At 65.6% G+C, this 14,929-nt stretch overlaps 2 protein-coding genes across 5 annotated transcripts in view; one reads left to right on the top strand and one right to left on the bottom strand.

The window, feature by feature from the left end:
* The window catches only part of BCAN (brevican), a 20,102-nt gene extending 17,395 nt beyond the window's left edge, over positions 1 to 2,707 (bottom strand). For 2 of the 3 annotated variants that reach the window (XM_068922302.1, XM_068922305.1), the window contains exon 1: positions 2,424 to 2,565. In XM_068922302.1, the coding sequence (XP_068778403.1) occupies positions 2,424 to 2,547 (124 nt within the window). In that variant the 5' untranslated portion in view covers positions 2,548 to 2,565. Of the gene's footprint in view, positions 1 to 2,423; positions 2,566 to 2,688 lie in introns of those variants that run through there. The other variant, XM_068922303.1, reaches the window with a different exon arrangement.
* NES (nestin) lies at positions 934 to 14,929 on the top strand. 2 transcript variants are annotated; one of them, XM_068922266.1, is made up of 4 exons: positions 934 to 1,234; positions 8,528 to 8,652; positions 9,136 to 9,209; positions 10,223 to 14,929. In XM_068922266.1, the coding sequence occupies exons 2-4, from the start codon at positions 8,609 to 8,611 to the stop codon at positions 14,218 to 14,220; spliced, it is 4,116 nt and encodes a 1,371-aa protein (XP_068778367.1). In that variant the 5' UTR covers positions 934 to 1,234; positions 8,528 to 8,608; the 3' UTR covers positions 14,221 to 14,929. The 2 variants fall into 2 exon arrangements, with proteins under 2 accessions (XP_068778367.1, XP_068778366.1); XM_068922265.1 differs by lacking the exon at positions 934 to 1,234 and adding an exon at positions 6,284 to 7,228.

The following is a 14,929-nucleotide window of genomic DNA, read 5'->3' as shown; positions in this document are numbered from 1 at the left end:
CTTGAAACGCACGACACCCCCCCTCCCCCCCCAAAAAAACCCAAATCCTGCCTCGCAGAGACAAATCCCGCGGGGCGTGCCGGGGCGCCGAGGCCGCCTTCCCTTGGCCGGAGCGGGGCGCCTGCCCACGAGCCCCTCGCCGTGCCAGCTGGCGGCCGCTCCCCACCCCAGAGCTGGCTCCGTTTCGGGCTGGTTAAGCCAAATTCCAGTGCTGGTGAGGTTATACGGAGGCGATGCAGCCTGCCGAAAGGATAAAGAGATGGGAAATACTTGTCGTCCGCAGGGCCCAGGCGTTCTGGGAATGCAGCGCGTGCTCCGGACCGAACTCGGTTTCTTGGCTGCAGCATCAGGGTTGGGGTGGCAGAGGGGGGGGAGTTAAACCAGATCTGGCTCAAACTTTCTCTCGCACGCGGCATCCTTTACCCCGGGGGGAGGCCGGCGCGGAGCCTGCCGGATAATTGCTTGGGTGAGTTTGCAGAAAGCCGCCGCTCCTGAGCAGAATTAATCATTCGTCACCCCGGGAAATAATTACGGGCAGTGGAAAAGGGCTCGTTAGCTGCCGCCCGCCGCAGCGCTCTGCCCCGGAGGCTGCCGCAGTTCGGGCTGCAAATCTCCGCTCGGCCGGGCCGGGTCGGCACAAACAGCTCCCGAGCCTGCTCCCGCAACCCCAAAATCCCCACGCGGAGCAGGGGAAGCGGCAACGCAGCACCCAAAGGTGACCTTGTCCAGCAGGACATGGAGCAGCCGGCGCCTGGCCATGCTCGCCCCGATGGAGCGGCAGCGATTCAGATCTTTTTCCTAACCCATCCGAAAGAGATGGGTGTCCGGCCGAGCCTGGAGCCCTTCCCAGGCTAGCGCGTCGCCGGCTCCGCTGGCACTGCTCCCCATTCCCACGTTTCTCACCAGGGCGAGCTTTTTCCCGCGGCACCGCTGGACTGGCCAGCCCCATTTCCCGCGGCGAGAGCTGCCACCGCCTTGCCCCCGCCGGCATCCCATCACACAGCACGCCCCGAGCCCTCCCAGGCAGAGGGGAAAAAGGACGCTGGGATGAAGCCGGCACCCTTCTGGCCAACGGACGCGGCTGCCGGCACCCATCGCCCAGGCCCGGGTGCCCAGGGTGCTCCGCGGCCGGTCCCAAGCGCCGCACGCTGCTCCGTCGCCGGCCCCGTCCTGCAGCAGCAGCACCCGCAGGTCTTCGCTCGCCGCCCGGCCCACGAATCGCATCCTGCGCTGGGTAAGTTTGCGGCGAAGCGCTCAGGGATGGGGAAAATTGGAACTGCTTGCTCAGCAAGGAGCGTTACCAGCCCTAATTGGGAACAAATGTTCCCCGCCTGGCGGCACAGTGCTGGCCGGGGCTCCCTAGCCTGCTTTCCAGAGGCGAATGCCTCATCCCGCTCTGAAGGGCTATCTCTCTGCCAGTCCCTTCCCATAATAATTGTTGGACTTACTGGTAGCTTTGCACCATGGCCAACAGCGGGAGAGAGGGAGAGGAGGCGTCAGTGAAAGGTGGCAGCAGGCGCACAACCCTTATCAGACATCAGAGAATCCCCTGCTCCCGTCCCCGGACGCAGACCCACAGAAAACCACATGTCGACTCAGCTATCGGATCCTTCTGCCCCCCTTCCTTCGCTCCACCAGCCTCTTCCAGCGATTTGGAAGAAAAATTGCCTCTCGGACGGGCTGCCCGGACGCAGCCTCCCGCCAAGCCGGCTCCGGGCTGCCGGCTGCCCCGACCCCGCATCCCGCCGCCGCAGGCTCCACTGCCTCCCAGCGCCCCGTCTCGCCGGCCGCAGGCGGCCCCGTGGCGCCCAGCTGTGTCACAGCCTTTCACGGTGCGGTGAAAGGAGCCCCGTGGCCCAGCTGTTCTTCCTCCTCCTCCTCCTCCTCCTTCCCCCCGCTCGGGCCCTGCTCGAAGCCACGTACCAGCGCCCGCTGCATGCCCCCATGCCAAGCTCGCTGGCAGCCAGCCAGGCTCTGGCCCCTGGGATGCCACGTGCTCCAGCTCAAATCAGACTTTCCTGGTCTCCCTGCATCCCACCAGGAGGCAGGAAAAGCCAGGCCAGGCGGCCACAGAGAGGAAGGGGTGCGTGGACATCCCCGTCCCAGGGGGCTCCTCACCCCCAGCATCCTGTAGGGACACACAGTCGTCCCCAGGGACTCCTGACCTCTACAATCCCAGACATCCCCATCCCAGGGGACTCTTGACGCCCAGCATCGCAGACATCCCCATCCAGGGAGACTCCAGACCTTCAGTATCCCGCAGGGACGCATGAACATCCCCAGCCCAGGGGACCCCCAACCTCCAGCATCCAAGACATCCCCAGCCCAGGGGACTCCTGACCCCCAGCATCCCAGATATCCCCATCCCGGGGGGCTCCCAACCCCCAGCATCCCAGATATCCCCATCCCAGGGGGCTCCTTACCTCCAGTATCCCACAGGGACACATGGACATCCTCAGCCCCAGGGACTCCTGACCACCAGCTTCCCAGATCATCCCATCCTGGAAGACTCCTGATCCTCAGCATCCTGCAGGGACACACAGACATCCTCAGCCCGGGAGACTCTTGACCCCACACCCCACACATCCCCGTCCCGAGGGGCTCCTGCCCACCAGCATCCCACAGGGACACACGGACACTCTTGACCCCACACCCCACACATCCCTGTCCCGAGGGGCTCCTGCCCACCAGCATCCCGCAGGGACACACGGACACTCTTCACCCCCACACCCCACACATCCCCGTCCCGAGGGGTTCCTGCCCACCAGCATCCCGCAGGGACACACGGACACTCTTGACCCCACACCCCACACATCCCCGTCCCGAGGGGCTCCTGCCCACCAGCATCCCGCAGGGACACACAGACACTCTTGACCCCACACCCCACACATCCCCGTCCCGAGGGGCTCCTGCCCACCAGCATCCCGCAGGGACACACAGACACTCTTGACCCCACACCCCACACATCCCCGTCCCGAGGGGCTCCTGCCCACCAGCATCCCGCAGGGACACACGGACACTCTTCACCCCCACACCCCACACATCCCCGTCCCGAGGGGCTCCTGCCCATCAGCATCCCGCAGGGACACACGGACACTCTTGACCCCCACACCCCACACATCCCCGTCCCGAGGGGCTCCTGCCCACCAGCATCCCGCAGGGACACACGGACACTCTTGACCCCCACACCCCACACATCCCCGTCCCGAGGGGCTCCTGTCCACCAGCATCCCGCAGGGACACACGGACACTCTTCACCCCCACACCCCACACATCCCCGTCCCGAGGGGCTCCTGTCCACCAGCATCCCGCAGGGACACACGGACACTCTTGACCCCCACACCCCACACATCCCTGTCCCGAGGGGCTCCTGCCCACCAGCATCCCGCAGGGACACACAGACACTCTTGACCCCACACCCCACACATCCCCGTCCCGAGGGGCTCCTGTCCACCAGCATCCCGCAGGGACACACGGACACTCTTCACCCCACACCCCACACATCCCCGTCCCGAGGGGCTCCTGCCCACCAGCATCCCGCAGGGACACACGGACACTCTTGACCCCACACCCCACACATCCCCGTCCCGAGGGGCTCCTGCCCACCAGCATCCCGCAGGGACACACAGACACTCTTCACCCCACACCCCACACATCCCCGTCCCGAGGGGCTCCTGTCCACCAGCATCCCGCAGGGACACACGGACACTCTTCACCCCCACACCCCACACATCCCCGTCCCGAGGGGCTCCTGCCCACCAGCATCCCGCAGGGACACACGGACACTCTTGACCCCACACCCCACACATCCCCGTCCCGAGGGGCTCCTGCCCACCAGCATCCCGCAGGGACACACGGACACTCTTGACCCCACACCCCACACATCCCCGTCCTGAGGGGCTCCTGCCCACCAGCATCCCGCAGGGACACACAGACACTCTTGACCCCACACCCCACACATCCCCGTCCTGAGGGGCTCCTGCCCACCAGCATCCCGCAGGGACACACGGACACTCTTCACCCCACACCCCACACATCCCCGTCCCGAGGGGCTCCTGCCCACCAGCATCCCGCAGGGACACACGGACACTCTTGACCCCACACCCCACACATCCCCGTCCCGAGGGGCTCCTGTCCACCAGCATCCCGCAGGGACACACGGACACTCTTGACCCCACACCCCACACATCCCCGTCCCGAGGGGCTCCTGCCCACCAGCATCCCACAGGGACACACGGACATCCTCGGCCCCAGGAGGACTTTCCATCTAGTCGCTCATCTGCCAGCCAGATGGTGCCAGGTCGGCCGGCGAGGGGACGCCGGGCTCGACGGGGCAAAAGCTGCAGAAAAGGCCGGCGAAAGAGGCCCCGGAGGGGAAGGAGAGGGGGAGCGAGGAAAGGGAGGAGAGACGTGCATCGAGGGCCTCCTTGCGGCAGACGCCGACGCTCAGGCCCCGGCTCCCTTCGGCCGCTCCTGGGAAGCCGGTTGCCCACGCGAAAAACGAGCCTTGAAAAGCAGGGCAGCCCCGGAGCCGCGGGAGCGAGCCTGCCCCAATTAGCATCCCTTAATTAGCAAGCACTGGCTCCCAGGGCTGCCTTAGCTCTCCCTGCCAGCGGCCGGTGCAAAGCGCCGGAGGGCAGCACCCAGCCGGGGTTTCTGCGGGGAGGGATGGACGGACGGACGGATGGGGAAAGGCAGCCCGGAGGCGGCGAGCCGGGCTCCGGCACGCGGCCTCCGGCTGCTGCCGGGTCAGACCGGACCCGTCGCGCTCACCGCCTCTCCGTCCCCATCCCAAAGGCAGAGGGACCGCGTCCCGTAATTCGGCGGAGCAGAGGTACCTCCTGGCCCGGCTCGCTGCTTTCCCGGGGCCTCTGCACCGCCGACGGCCGGTGCCCGGCCTGCCCATCGCGTGGCAGCACGAGGAAGAGGAGGAGATGAAGATCCATCTCCAAGCCGGAGACCGATTACCCGGCGCAGCCTCCCCTCCGCCCCTATCGCTTAATGGCATTTCAATCCCGGCCGCGAACGGCAAAGCAGAGCCGGGGGGGGGGGGGAACTGGGGGAACCAGACAGGATGTCTGGACGCAGATTTAGCTGGAAAGCCGATCCCCTCGGGGAGCACCCGCGCGGCCGAACCGGCGAGGCGGCCGCCCCAAAGGGGCCGGGGACGGCGTGCGCGGCCCCGAGAGGCTCGGTGGCAGCTCGCCGGTGGCCTTTGCCAGCAGAGGGGACTGTTGCTCGTCTCTCGGGAGGCAGCGCCAAGCCCTCGGGATGGCTCCGGAAGGGACTTTTGCTCTTTTCTCCGTTGCACAGGACGAGGACAGAGCAGGGACCTTCCTGGGAGGGGGGGGAAAAAAAAACCCCACCGTCGCACTGGGAGAGAAAGAGCTGGTGAAAAGTTTCTATCCGAATGTTTTTTTTTTTTTTCCGGCTCTTTTGTTCGCAGAAATCCCCAAGGTTGGATTTTTGAAACCATCCCCGCTCCTCCCCAACCCTCTCCCCTCCCCCTGCAAATAAATCAGCTGGAAAATTAAGAAAAAAAAAAAATTCCCCAAACGCTCCCCCGCGAAGCGATTCGTAACCCCACCGTGAAAGATCTGCCCCCGGCGGGTGAAAGCCGGCAGCAAAACCAAACGTTGGGCTGGCGCCTGCCGAGTTTTTTCGGGCCGTCGGCGAAACCTGCGGCGATCGGCCGCCGGAGCCCGGCTCCGACGGGGCAACATCTGGAAAGAGAGAGATTTGCAGCTGGGAGGAGCACTGCGGGGAGACGGGGGGGACGCCGACCTCCCCGGTGCCCCCGTCCCTGGTGGGGGGGGACAAGGCGGTTGCTGCCACCCTGCCCTCGGAAACGTCCCGAAAGGGCCGTGCCGAGGGTCGGCGCCAGCTCCGGCACGTCGCCGCAGCGATTCCCTGCACGGCAATCACGGCGGCTTTGCTGGGGAAACTGAGGCACGGCAAGGCATCCCCCCCCCGGCTCAAGCGCGCAAAGTCGTCGGGACGGTGCAAAACAGACCCCCCAAAAAGCAGGAGGGGGGGGGAATGGAGCTGAGCCCCCGGCTGGGGTGCCCACGTGGGACCCACATCTCCGGGGAGGGGGCTGCTGCTTGCCCCCGTGCCGGTCGGGACGGAGCCATCCGCCGCGGGCTGGGGCCGGCGGCGAGCTCCCGCGTCCCCTCTCCCCAGCGGGCAGGACGCACGCGCGGGGCCACCAGCGTGCTGGCCGCGGAAGAGTTAACCCCCCGCCTTCCTCCTCCGCCTGGGTCTCAGGGGCCTCCCCCTCACCCGGCGTGGAGTATGAATAGCTCCGCTTCGCTCCTCTCCCAGCCACTCGCTCCCGCGCCTGCCTTTCCTCTCCCTCCCCTCCCCGCGCCGGCCGCCAGTGCGTTTCGGGCAGCGGTCCGGGCACTCACCGCCGATGCTGAGCATGGAGGGCTTGGTGGGCACCAGAGCCCTGGGCGAGGAGTCCCTCCAGATGTGGGACCTCAACAAGCGCCTGGAGGCTTACCTGGCCCGTGTGAAGTTCCTGGAAGAGGAGAACGAGGTGCTGAGAGCCGAGATCCAGAGCGCCAAGGGCAGCCCAGGAGAGGACTCGTGGAGGACCAAGTACGAAGAGGAGCTACGAGCCCTGCGGGCCACACTGGACGATGCCTTCAGGGAGAAGTGCTCGGCGGAGCTGGCCCGGGACAACCTCTACGAGGAGATCCAGCACGTGAAAAGCAGGTGCCAGAAGGAGCAAGCAGCTCGGGAGGAAGCCAAGAAGCAGCTGTCCATGAGCAAGAAGGAGCTGGAAGAGGAGAGGAGAGCTCAGATCTGGCTGAAGGAGAGAGCCCTGCAGCTGGAGAAGGAGGTGGAAGCCCTGCTGGAGGTGCACGAGGAGGAGAAAGCAGGGCTGGACCACGAGATCGCCAGCTTCTCGCAGAGCTTGGAGAGCTTTCGCTGCGTGTCGGTGGCTTTCCAGCCCGTGGAGGTGGAGGACTACTCCAAGAGACTCTCGGAGATCTGGAAGGGGGCCGTGGAGACCTACAAGACAGAGGTGTCCCAGCTGGAGAGCTCCCTCTGCCAAGCCAAGGAGAACCTCTGGAAAGCAGTGGAAGACAACCAGCAGAGCCAGCTGCAGCTGCGGCACCTGGAGAAGGACCTGGCGGGGCTCAAAGCGCGGAAGGACATGCTGGAGGAAAGCCTGTCGCGCCAGTGGCAGGAGCAGAGAGGGGAGGCCGAGAAGTTCCAGGTGGGTGAAGGCAGGAGGGGAGAGCTGCCGCGTCGGCACCCCGTCTCGGGGAAGGCAGCGCAGCCCGAGGGGGGAAGGCACCCGCCGCCGGGGTAGGTGGAAGCAAAGCCAAGGAGGGAGCAAATCCCAGGAGGAAGAGCCCTGGGGAGGACCGGATGGCCCGGCAGCAGCTCGGGATAAGTTGCAGCTGGGAGACGAGGCAGAGGGCGGGAGGAGGAGCAGCTCGGTGACATCCTTGGCCCTGGGACAAGAGGGACCCGAGGCGGCACCGCTGCAGGGGATCCCCTCTGAGCCAGCGGGTCCTCCCCTGCGCCCTGACTCGGTTTCTCAACCGGCCGGGAGGCTTTTCCCCTCCGGCATCGGCGGATTTTCCCAGGGGAAACGGCAGCCCCTTGCCATCGCTCCCCCAGCTGCTGGGAGCCGGGACCGGGGTCAAGCCGGCGGGGAGGCTTAAAGGAAGGACAAACTCCAGCCGACTTCGCTGCAGCTGCGGCCGGACAGCTGCAAAAATAATTCAGCGGAGGAGGCTACGGGCGGGGGGGGCCGCGGCGGAGAAGGGGCTGGAAATGCCGGGAACGGCCAGGGCCCGCCGACGGGAGCAACCGGCACCGCGGAGCGCCAGCCCCGTGGGCAAGGGGTCCCTCTTTGTTCCAGGTCCGAAAGCTCCAGCGGAGCGAAAGGGCGTCGCGGCCGCTCGCCCGAAACGCGTCTCTTTCCCACGCCGGCGTCGCGCTCCGGCTCCCGCCGCCCAGCCGGCCTTTTCGTTCCTCCTCCGTTCGGCCGCCTCCGGCTCACGCGCTTTTGGCGCCCTGCTCCCTCCTCTCCTCGTGCATCGCTCTCCTCGCTGCTGCCTTCCCTCGGTGGCCCCGTGCCCAGGCCAAGCGCCCCCAGCACCCCTCACCCTGCAGCATCCCCTGGGATGCTCGGGGACCCAGGGAAGCATGAGCCGCTCCCAGGGTTTGCACAGACCCCGGCAAGCGTGTCCTTCCCCCGGTGCCGCCGATTAGGAAGTAGACGCTTGTTGGAGCCAAGTCACGGCCAGCTCACCCACGTCCTTTGGCTCCCATGGCAGGAAGGGGGACGGAGCGATTATTTCCCGTGCAACCAGAGGGCGAGGACGGGGAGGAAGAGCGCCCAAGGGGAGGGAGGGATCAGCCACCAGTGAAAGCCACCCAGACCCCTCACGCTGCTGGTGGGGTGGAGGGGGGGGGGATCAGCCACGTCCCAGCTCGAGCAGGGACGCAGGCGGGCGGCAGAGCAGCCCTGACCTCGTCGTCCCGCCGTGCTTGCTGCCCGCAGCTGGCGCTCGAGGCCCTGGAGCAGGAGAAGCAGGCTCTGCGCGTGCAGATCGCCCAGGTGCTGGAGGACAGGCAGCAGCTCATGCACCTGAAGATGTCCCTGAGCTTGGAAGTGGCGACCTACAGGTGAGGTCCCCGGCCGGGCCACCGCCGCGGCCAGCTCGGCGCCCCCTCTCCCAGCCCGGCCCTTCCAGATGGCCTCGGACAAAGGCAGCCTGGGAGAGGACTAGGGGGGACAATTAGCATGAGAATAGGGGCAGCCCCGGCGAAGGGGCCTCCCCGCCAGAGCATGATGTCACCCGGCGCCGACGCTAATCCCGGGGCCGGGGGGATGGGACGAGAGCCCCGGCCAGGGGGGAAGCTCCTTTGCAAAGAGCTGCAGTTCCCTGGGGAAAGGGCTGCCCCGGCCCCGCAGCCCGCTGGGTGCCCCGGACCCTGCGCCGAGGCCGGGGCTGCAAGCAAGGCTGCCGGAGCGACGCTGTGCAAAACCATCCCTAGCCCCTCCGTGCCTCAGTTTACCCCTAAAGCAAGGGAGACCTAGCCCAGGGGCAGCTCTTGCACGGATGCTCCCGCCGCCGTGCCCACGTAAGCCCACTCCTCTCCTTCCAGGACGCTGCTGGAAGCAGAAAGCACCCGGCTGCAAATGCCCGCCGGGGAATACAAGCTGGCCAACGGCTTGCGAGGTAAGAGAGCGGCGGCCAGCGCACGGGGCTCGGGCCGCCTCGGCGCGGCCGACGCCGCGAGGGTTAAGGGGACGGGGGCTGAATATAGACATGAGCGTTTTGCTGGCAGCGGCGGCTCTGCCGCGATAGGAAGGTGCTAACAGCGCCCGCGGGACTCCTGGGTCCATCTGGAGATGGCCTTCCAGACACCTCCGCGGCAGAGCAGATAAGCCCAGAGCCACCTCTCCCCCTCCTCAGCCTTATCTGCTTCTTCGCCTCCTTTTTTTTTTTTTTTTTTTTTTTTTATAAATTCCCCCCATGCACAAGGAGGCCAAGGAGGGCTGGAGCAACTCCACGCTCCCCACGGGGACCTCAAGCTGCCCTAAAAACCACCTGAGCGTTTCTTCCTGCCTTCTGCTTTTCTCCCCTTGGCCTCACCTCGGTGGGTTGCCAGCGCTTCCCCGGGCTCCTGCCCGGCTCCCCCATCGGGCTCCCGGGCACCATCTCCGTGTTACCCGGCCGGGGAAACCGGCTCCGCGGGCAGAGCGCCGTCTTTGCATGGTGCAGATCCTCCTCGAGCTTGCCAGATGTTGCAGCTCAGCAGCACTCCAGGGAGGAATTTCCCAGTTTCCATGAAGGGGCTGTTTAAAAATAGGAACAGGGGACACGGGCCAGCAGGCAGGAAAATGCACAGAGGTGTCACAGGGAGCCAGCAGTCCCCAGGGCCCCTCCAGCCTCCCCAAAAGCCCCACGGGGTTCAGCAGCATCGGGCCCATTTGCTGAGCACCAGGTTGGCTCCTCCAAGGAGCCCCATTTCTCACCGAGCTCATCCTTCACGTGAACATCCCCCAAAACACCCGCAGGGCCCACGCGGTGCTCCCGGGGGTGCCTTCCCCAGTGCACAGAGCTCCCAGCTTTGCCTCATTCCTGCTTTGAGCGAGGCCGGCGTGAACCCGCCGTGCTGGGCTCTTCCCCTCTCCAGCCGGGAGGGCAGAGCGCAGCCTGAGCCCGGCTCTTCCCGTGGCTCTCTGCAGACGTCAAGCTGGAGGCGAGCGCCAGCAAGCTCCAGCCCGCGACGCCTGAGAGCAGGCGGCTGCTCTCCTGGGATCACCGGACGAGTCCCTCCGTCTTCCCCAAGGCAGAGGCGAAGATGCAGCTAGCAAAAACCCAAAGCGAAGCCCTCAAGGCCCTGACCCCCAAAAGCAAGAGCCCCGTCACCAGGGAGTTCCAGAAAATCAACTCGGTCCTCCAGTCCCCGGCGCTGAAGGCTGCCGGCGCCGCCAGGGACCTCGGCGCTGCCGGCCGCTCCGCGCCGAGCCCGGTGCCGCCCAGCGGAGCTCTCCCGGCCGCCGGCGCGGAGGCAACGGCCCGTCCCCACTCCCCAGAGCGGCCTGAGCCCCTGAGCCTCACGGCACCGGAGCCGAGCGAGAACAAGCACCCTCATGAGGAAGCCAAGGATGAGAAGACCCAAGACCTCAGCGAGGAGCCACCTGGGAAGTCACCTGCCCCACAGTTGCTGTACCCCGACCAGCTGGTCACTGAAGCGTTGGAAGATGCTCTCAAGGAGGTGAGAGACGATGCTCAGCCCAAAGAAGAGCCCATGCTCAGGGCCGAGAGGGCTACAGAGGGCTACAGGGTAGGGAGCACGCCCGAGCTCCCCGGCCAGACGGCAGCCGATCACCCCATGGAGGAGGTCGATGGCACTGAGGATGCCAATTTTGAAGCCCTCCTAGAAGAGAGGGCTGGAGGAGACATGCACGAGGAACCAGACATGGAGCGCACCGCTCAGCAGGATGGAGCAACGTCCCACCTGGAGCTAGGACCGTCCAGCGAGCAGGAGGAAGAAAGCGCACCTGATTTTCTCGTTGCTGCACAGAGTGAGACAGAAACCCAGGAGGCGATGAGATCTTGGGAGGAGGAAGGGAGCAAAGAGGAAGAGATGCAGACGCTGCTGAGCCCAGAGGAAAGCGGGGAGCCGGAATTCGTGCGCGACGCCGCAGGCAGCCCGCTGGGCGAAGACATGCTCGCTTCATCTGAGCCCGATGCCGAGCGCTGGGAAGGCAGCACAGATCACCCCAGCCAGGCAGCTACTGCCGGGGGAGGCCTGGAGGAGCCAGAGCAAGGAGAAGACGACGTGGAGGCCGTGAGCACGGAGGCGTTGCACCTCTCAGAGGATGAGGAGAGACGGGGACTCTGGAGCCCTTCCAGGGAGGACGAAGAGCGCGATTTCTCAGAAGCAGCAAAGGAAGTGCGAGAAGAAGAGTCCCTACAGAAGGAAATCCAAGCCACGCATGCTTGCCCCATGGAAAGTCACCCCGTTTTGCCTGGGGAAGGCCACCTAGAAGAGGATCTTGTTGAGAGAGAGCAGGAAAGTTTGGGGCACCAGGAAATGCCTCTGTGCGAGACAGATCCTGCTGTAGAGGAAGAAAGGAGGGAGGAGATGTGCCCAGAACATGAGCTCTCAAGCACCAAAGAGAGCATCTCAGCAGAAGCTTTATCACGGGCTGAAGAAGACACCACGGGAGAGGAGATCGCAGACAGAGCAAGAGATGGCGAGGGAGAAATGGGAGAGCCAGGAGAGGAGGCTTTGGAAGGAGAGGACCTCAAGGCTGAAGGGAAGATGTTGGGGCCTGAAGACCTGAGGCAGGAGGAAGTTACCTTGGAGCAGTCTGGGGTCCTGCAGGAAAACGGCTTTGAAGATGACACGCTGGAGCAAGAAGAGCTGGAGACCCTGCCGAGGGAGGAAGTCCTGGGCAGCGGAGACGATGACAACTTCCGAAAGGACCATCCAGAGGACTGGGAAATGAAAGGGGAGGAGGACACAGAGGGATCTCCAGGGACAGAAGATGCCAACGTCACACCCCAAGAGCCAGCCTGGGTGGATGACATCCTCACAAGCACAGGGGTACCAGAAAGCGAGGAGACAGAGGGCATTTTGCCGGCTGAAATAGAAGCAGCAGGAAAAGACGACGAAGACGACACCGGGAGTAGCTTGAGGAGCCAGCAGGAGCCAACACCACAAAGCGAAACGGAGCAGGAGGCCGAGCCTGCCCTGGGACTGGTGAGGGAAGCCCAGGAGGGCCACCAGGACCAGCTTGCCCAGGCACCCGGGGACGCTCCGGGGCCAGGAGGCAGCGAGGAGCCGGCCGCAGCTCCGGAGGCGTCGTGGGAGGCGCAGGCAAGGGCTGAGGACGCAGAGGACGAGCTCCCTTCAGAGCCTGAGGAGCCGGAGAAGGCCAGCACGGGCTCGGCGGCCTTTCACCAGGCTCCAGGTGACTACGCAGAAAGCGATGAGCGCCAGGAGGAGGATGCTCAGAGAACAGAAGAGCTGGGCCAGGAGCCGGGGACAAGCAAGAGCATCCAGCTGGAAGACACCCTGCCGGATAACACGCCTTTGCACCTCTACGAAGGGCAGATGCTGGCTGCGATCGCACGCAGCCCAACGCCTCGGGCTGGCGAAGACGCTGCAGAGCCAGCTCCGGCATCCGAAATTGCTCTGGAGGATGAAGGAGAGCTGGAGGGGAGCCACAGGCCAATAACTCCCTTAAAAGAAAGCCACGAAGAGGAGGAGGAGGCAGGGATGGAGTCAGCCCCTGCGGCAGAGTGTGCCGAGGAAGAGGAAGGTTATTTCATGGTTTCTGCTCCCAACCAAGAGGCACCCAGCTCAGAAGACGCCGAGATCTCAGAGGACTTCGAAGAAATCAAAGTCGAAGCAACTGAAGCCAACAAAGATGATCTAAAAGCTCCCAGAGAAACATCTCCAGCGCCAGAGGACGAAGGGCACTTCGAAGCACTTGCTGGCCAAGCAGACGAAGGCATAAAAACGCCCACAGAAGAACGTGAGATGCCAAAAGCTGGGGATTTCACTGCCGAGCTAGAGGAAGCCATGCCGGCGGCAGAGCTCGGCTCGGCCCCGGGCGAGGGGCGCTCCGCAGGAATCGCCGACGGGCCAGAGCAGGGCGCAGAGAGCCCCGACGCGGACTCCGGCGCCCGCGAGGGACGAGGGCGTTCGGAGGGATTCGCCGCCGCCGAACCGGAGAGCGAGGCCAGCAGAGGCGCTGAGTTTCTGAGCCGTGATTCCCCCGGGCAGCCGGGGACGGAGGAGCCCTTCCCGGAGCAGGAGGACGAGTCCGGCACGGCCGAGCTCAGCCCGCCCCGGGAGGCCGCCCCGGAGGAGAGCGCGCCGGGCAAGCAGCCATCGCCGGCTCCAGAAGAAGAAACGGCGGACGGCGAGAGCCTTCCCCCGGCCGAGGAGGAGCAGACCTCGGATGCCGACCCACCTCCTCCAGGCTCCTCGCAGGAGGCCGATGACCAAGGGCGCAGCCACCCTGGGCAGGACGGTTTCACAGGGACGAACCAAGACAACGCAGACGGGCTTGATCTCGCTGCAAAAACGCCGGCGCACGTCATGAAAGACTCGGATATTCTGGAAATAGTAGAGCAAGCCCTGGAGTTCAACCAGGAGCTGATGTTGGGGGCAAGGCTGGCCGAAGCCGAGCAGCAGGCTCCCGGCGGGACCGAGCCGACACGTCCACCCCGCGAGTTGGGAGAAGATGATGGAGACTCCTCGCCCGCGTCCTCCAGCGAGGAGGAGCCCACGGTCCAAGAGACGCCAGCGGCCGCCGCACCGAGCGCCGAGGAGCCGGCGACGTCCGGCACCGTCCAAGCCGAGAACCGGGAGCTGAACGGGCTGCGCAGCGAGGCCAGCCTGGAGGACCTGGCCGAAATCCCCGCAGAGCTGCCGAACGGCGTCGGCGAGGCGCAACCGGAGCAGGAGCGACTCGGGAAGGTCCCGCTCGCCCAGGAGCTCCCGGGCGAGGAAACGGAGCCGACGGCCACCTCCGCGACCCCGGAAGGGCCGGGATACGGAGAAACGGCCGCCGGGAAAAACCCCACGCCGCCGCTCGGCAAGGGCGTCGGGACCGAGAGCGCGTCCGGGCCGGGAGCCGAGGTCCTCCGGCTGGTTCCCAGCCAGCCGCCGCGGTGCCAGCTCAAAGACGAGCAGGAATCGTGGTCCTCGGAGGACGACTGACGGCGCCCGGCTCGGCGGGAGCCTTTCGGCCCCTTCCGCGCTCTCCCGTAGCCCGCTGCCCCCCTCGACAATCGGACGCCTCACCTAGCCTATTCGCCCACGTAACGCTCCTCCGTTTAACGATTTCTTAACACTTTTGCGTGGTTTTTTGTTGTTGTTTTGTTCCCCCCCCCCCTTTTTTTTTTAAACACACGGGCGGGCGGCAGCCCGGTAGAAGGTAGCGAAGGGGAGCGAGGAGCTGGGACCCGGCGGAGACGTTCGCCGCTCGCGGGGCTGCAAGGAGGGGACGCGCCAGCCCGCTCCCGTTGCCGGCAACGCGCCGGAGCCGATGCTCGGGCTCCCCTTCGCGCCGCTCCGTGCGCGGGCGACGGGGATTTCACGCTTCAGCGCGCCCACGCTTTTCCCCCTAAACCGCGTGGCTGCCCTGGCATCTCGACCCCGCTGCGGTATTTAATTTTAAACCCTCCGTCTCCACCTTCCCTGCGGGTTTTTCCCCCGCCGCCCTTTTCCGTTCACCCAACGGGCGCCCGCCGGTTTGCGTGACCCTCTCGCCGGGGAGGCTGCGAGCCCCTCGTCCCCCGGCGCCCCGCTCCCAGCCCGCGGGATGCTCGGGCCCCGACCCGCCGCTTCCACCGCCGCTCCCGCCGAACCACCCGAGATGCATTTGCTACCTTGCCACTAATTTAATAAAGCATCGTTTTCCCACTCC

Source organism: Struthio camelus, chromosome 30 (genome assembly GCF_040807025.1).
Source record: "Struthio camelus isolate bStrCam1 chromosome 30, bStrCam1.hap1, whole genome shotgun sequence".
Taxonomy (NCBI): domain Eukaryota; kingdom Metazoa; phylum Chordata; class Aves; order Struthioniformes; family Struthionidae; genus Struthio; species Struthio camelus.
The sequence above is the reverse complement of the archived record's forward strand: the minus strand, read 5'-3'. Positions and strand labels throughout refer to the sequence as shown.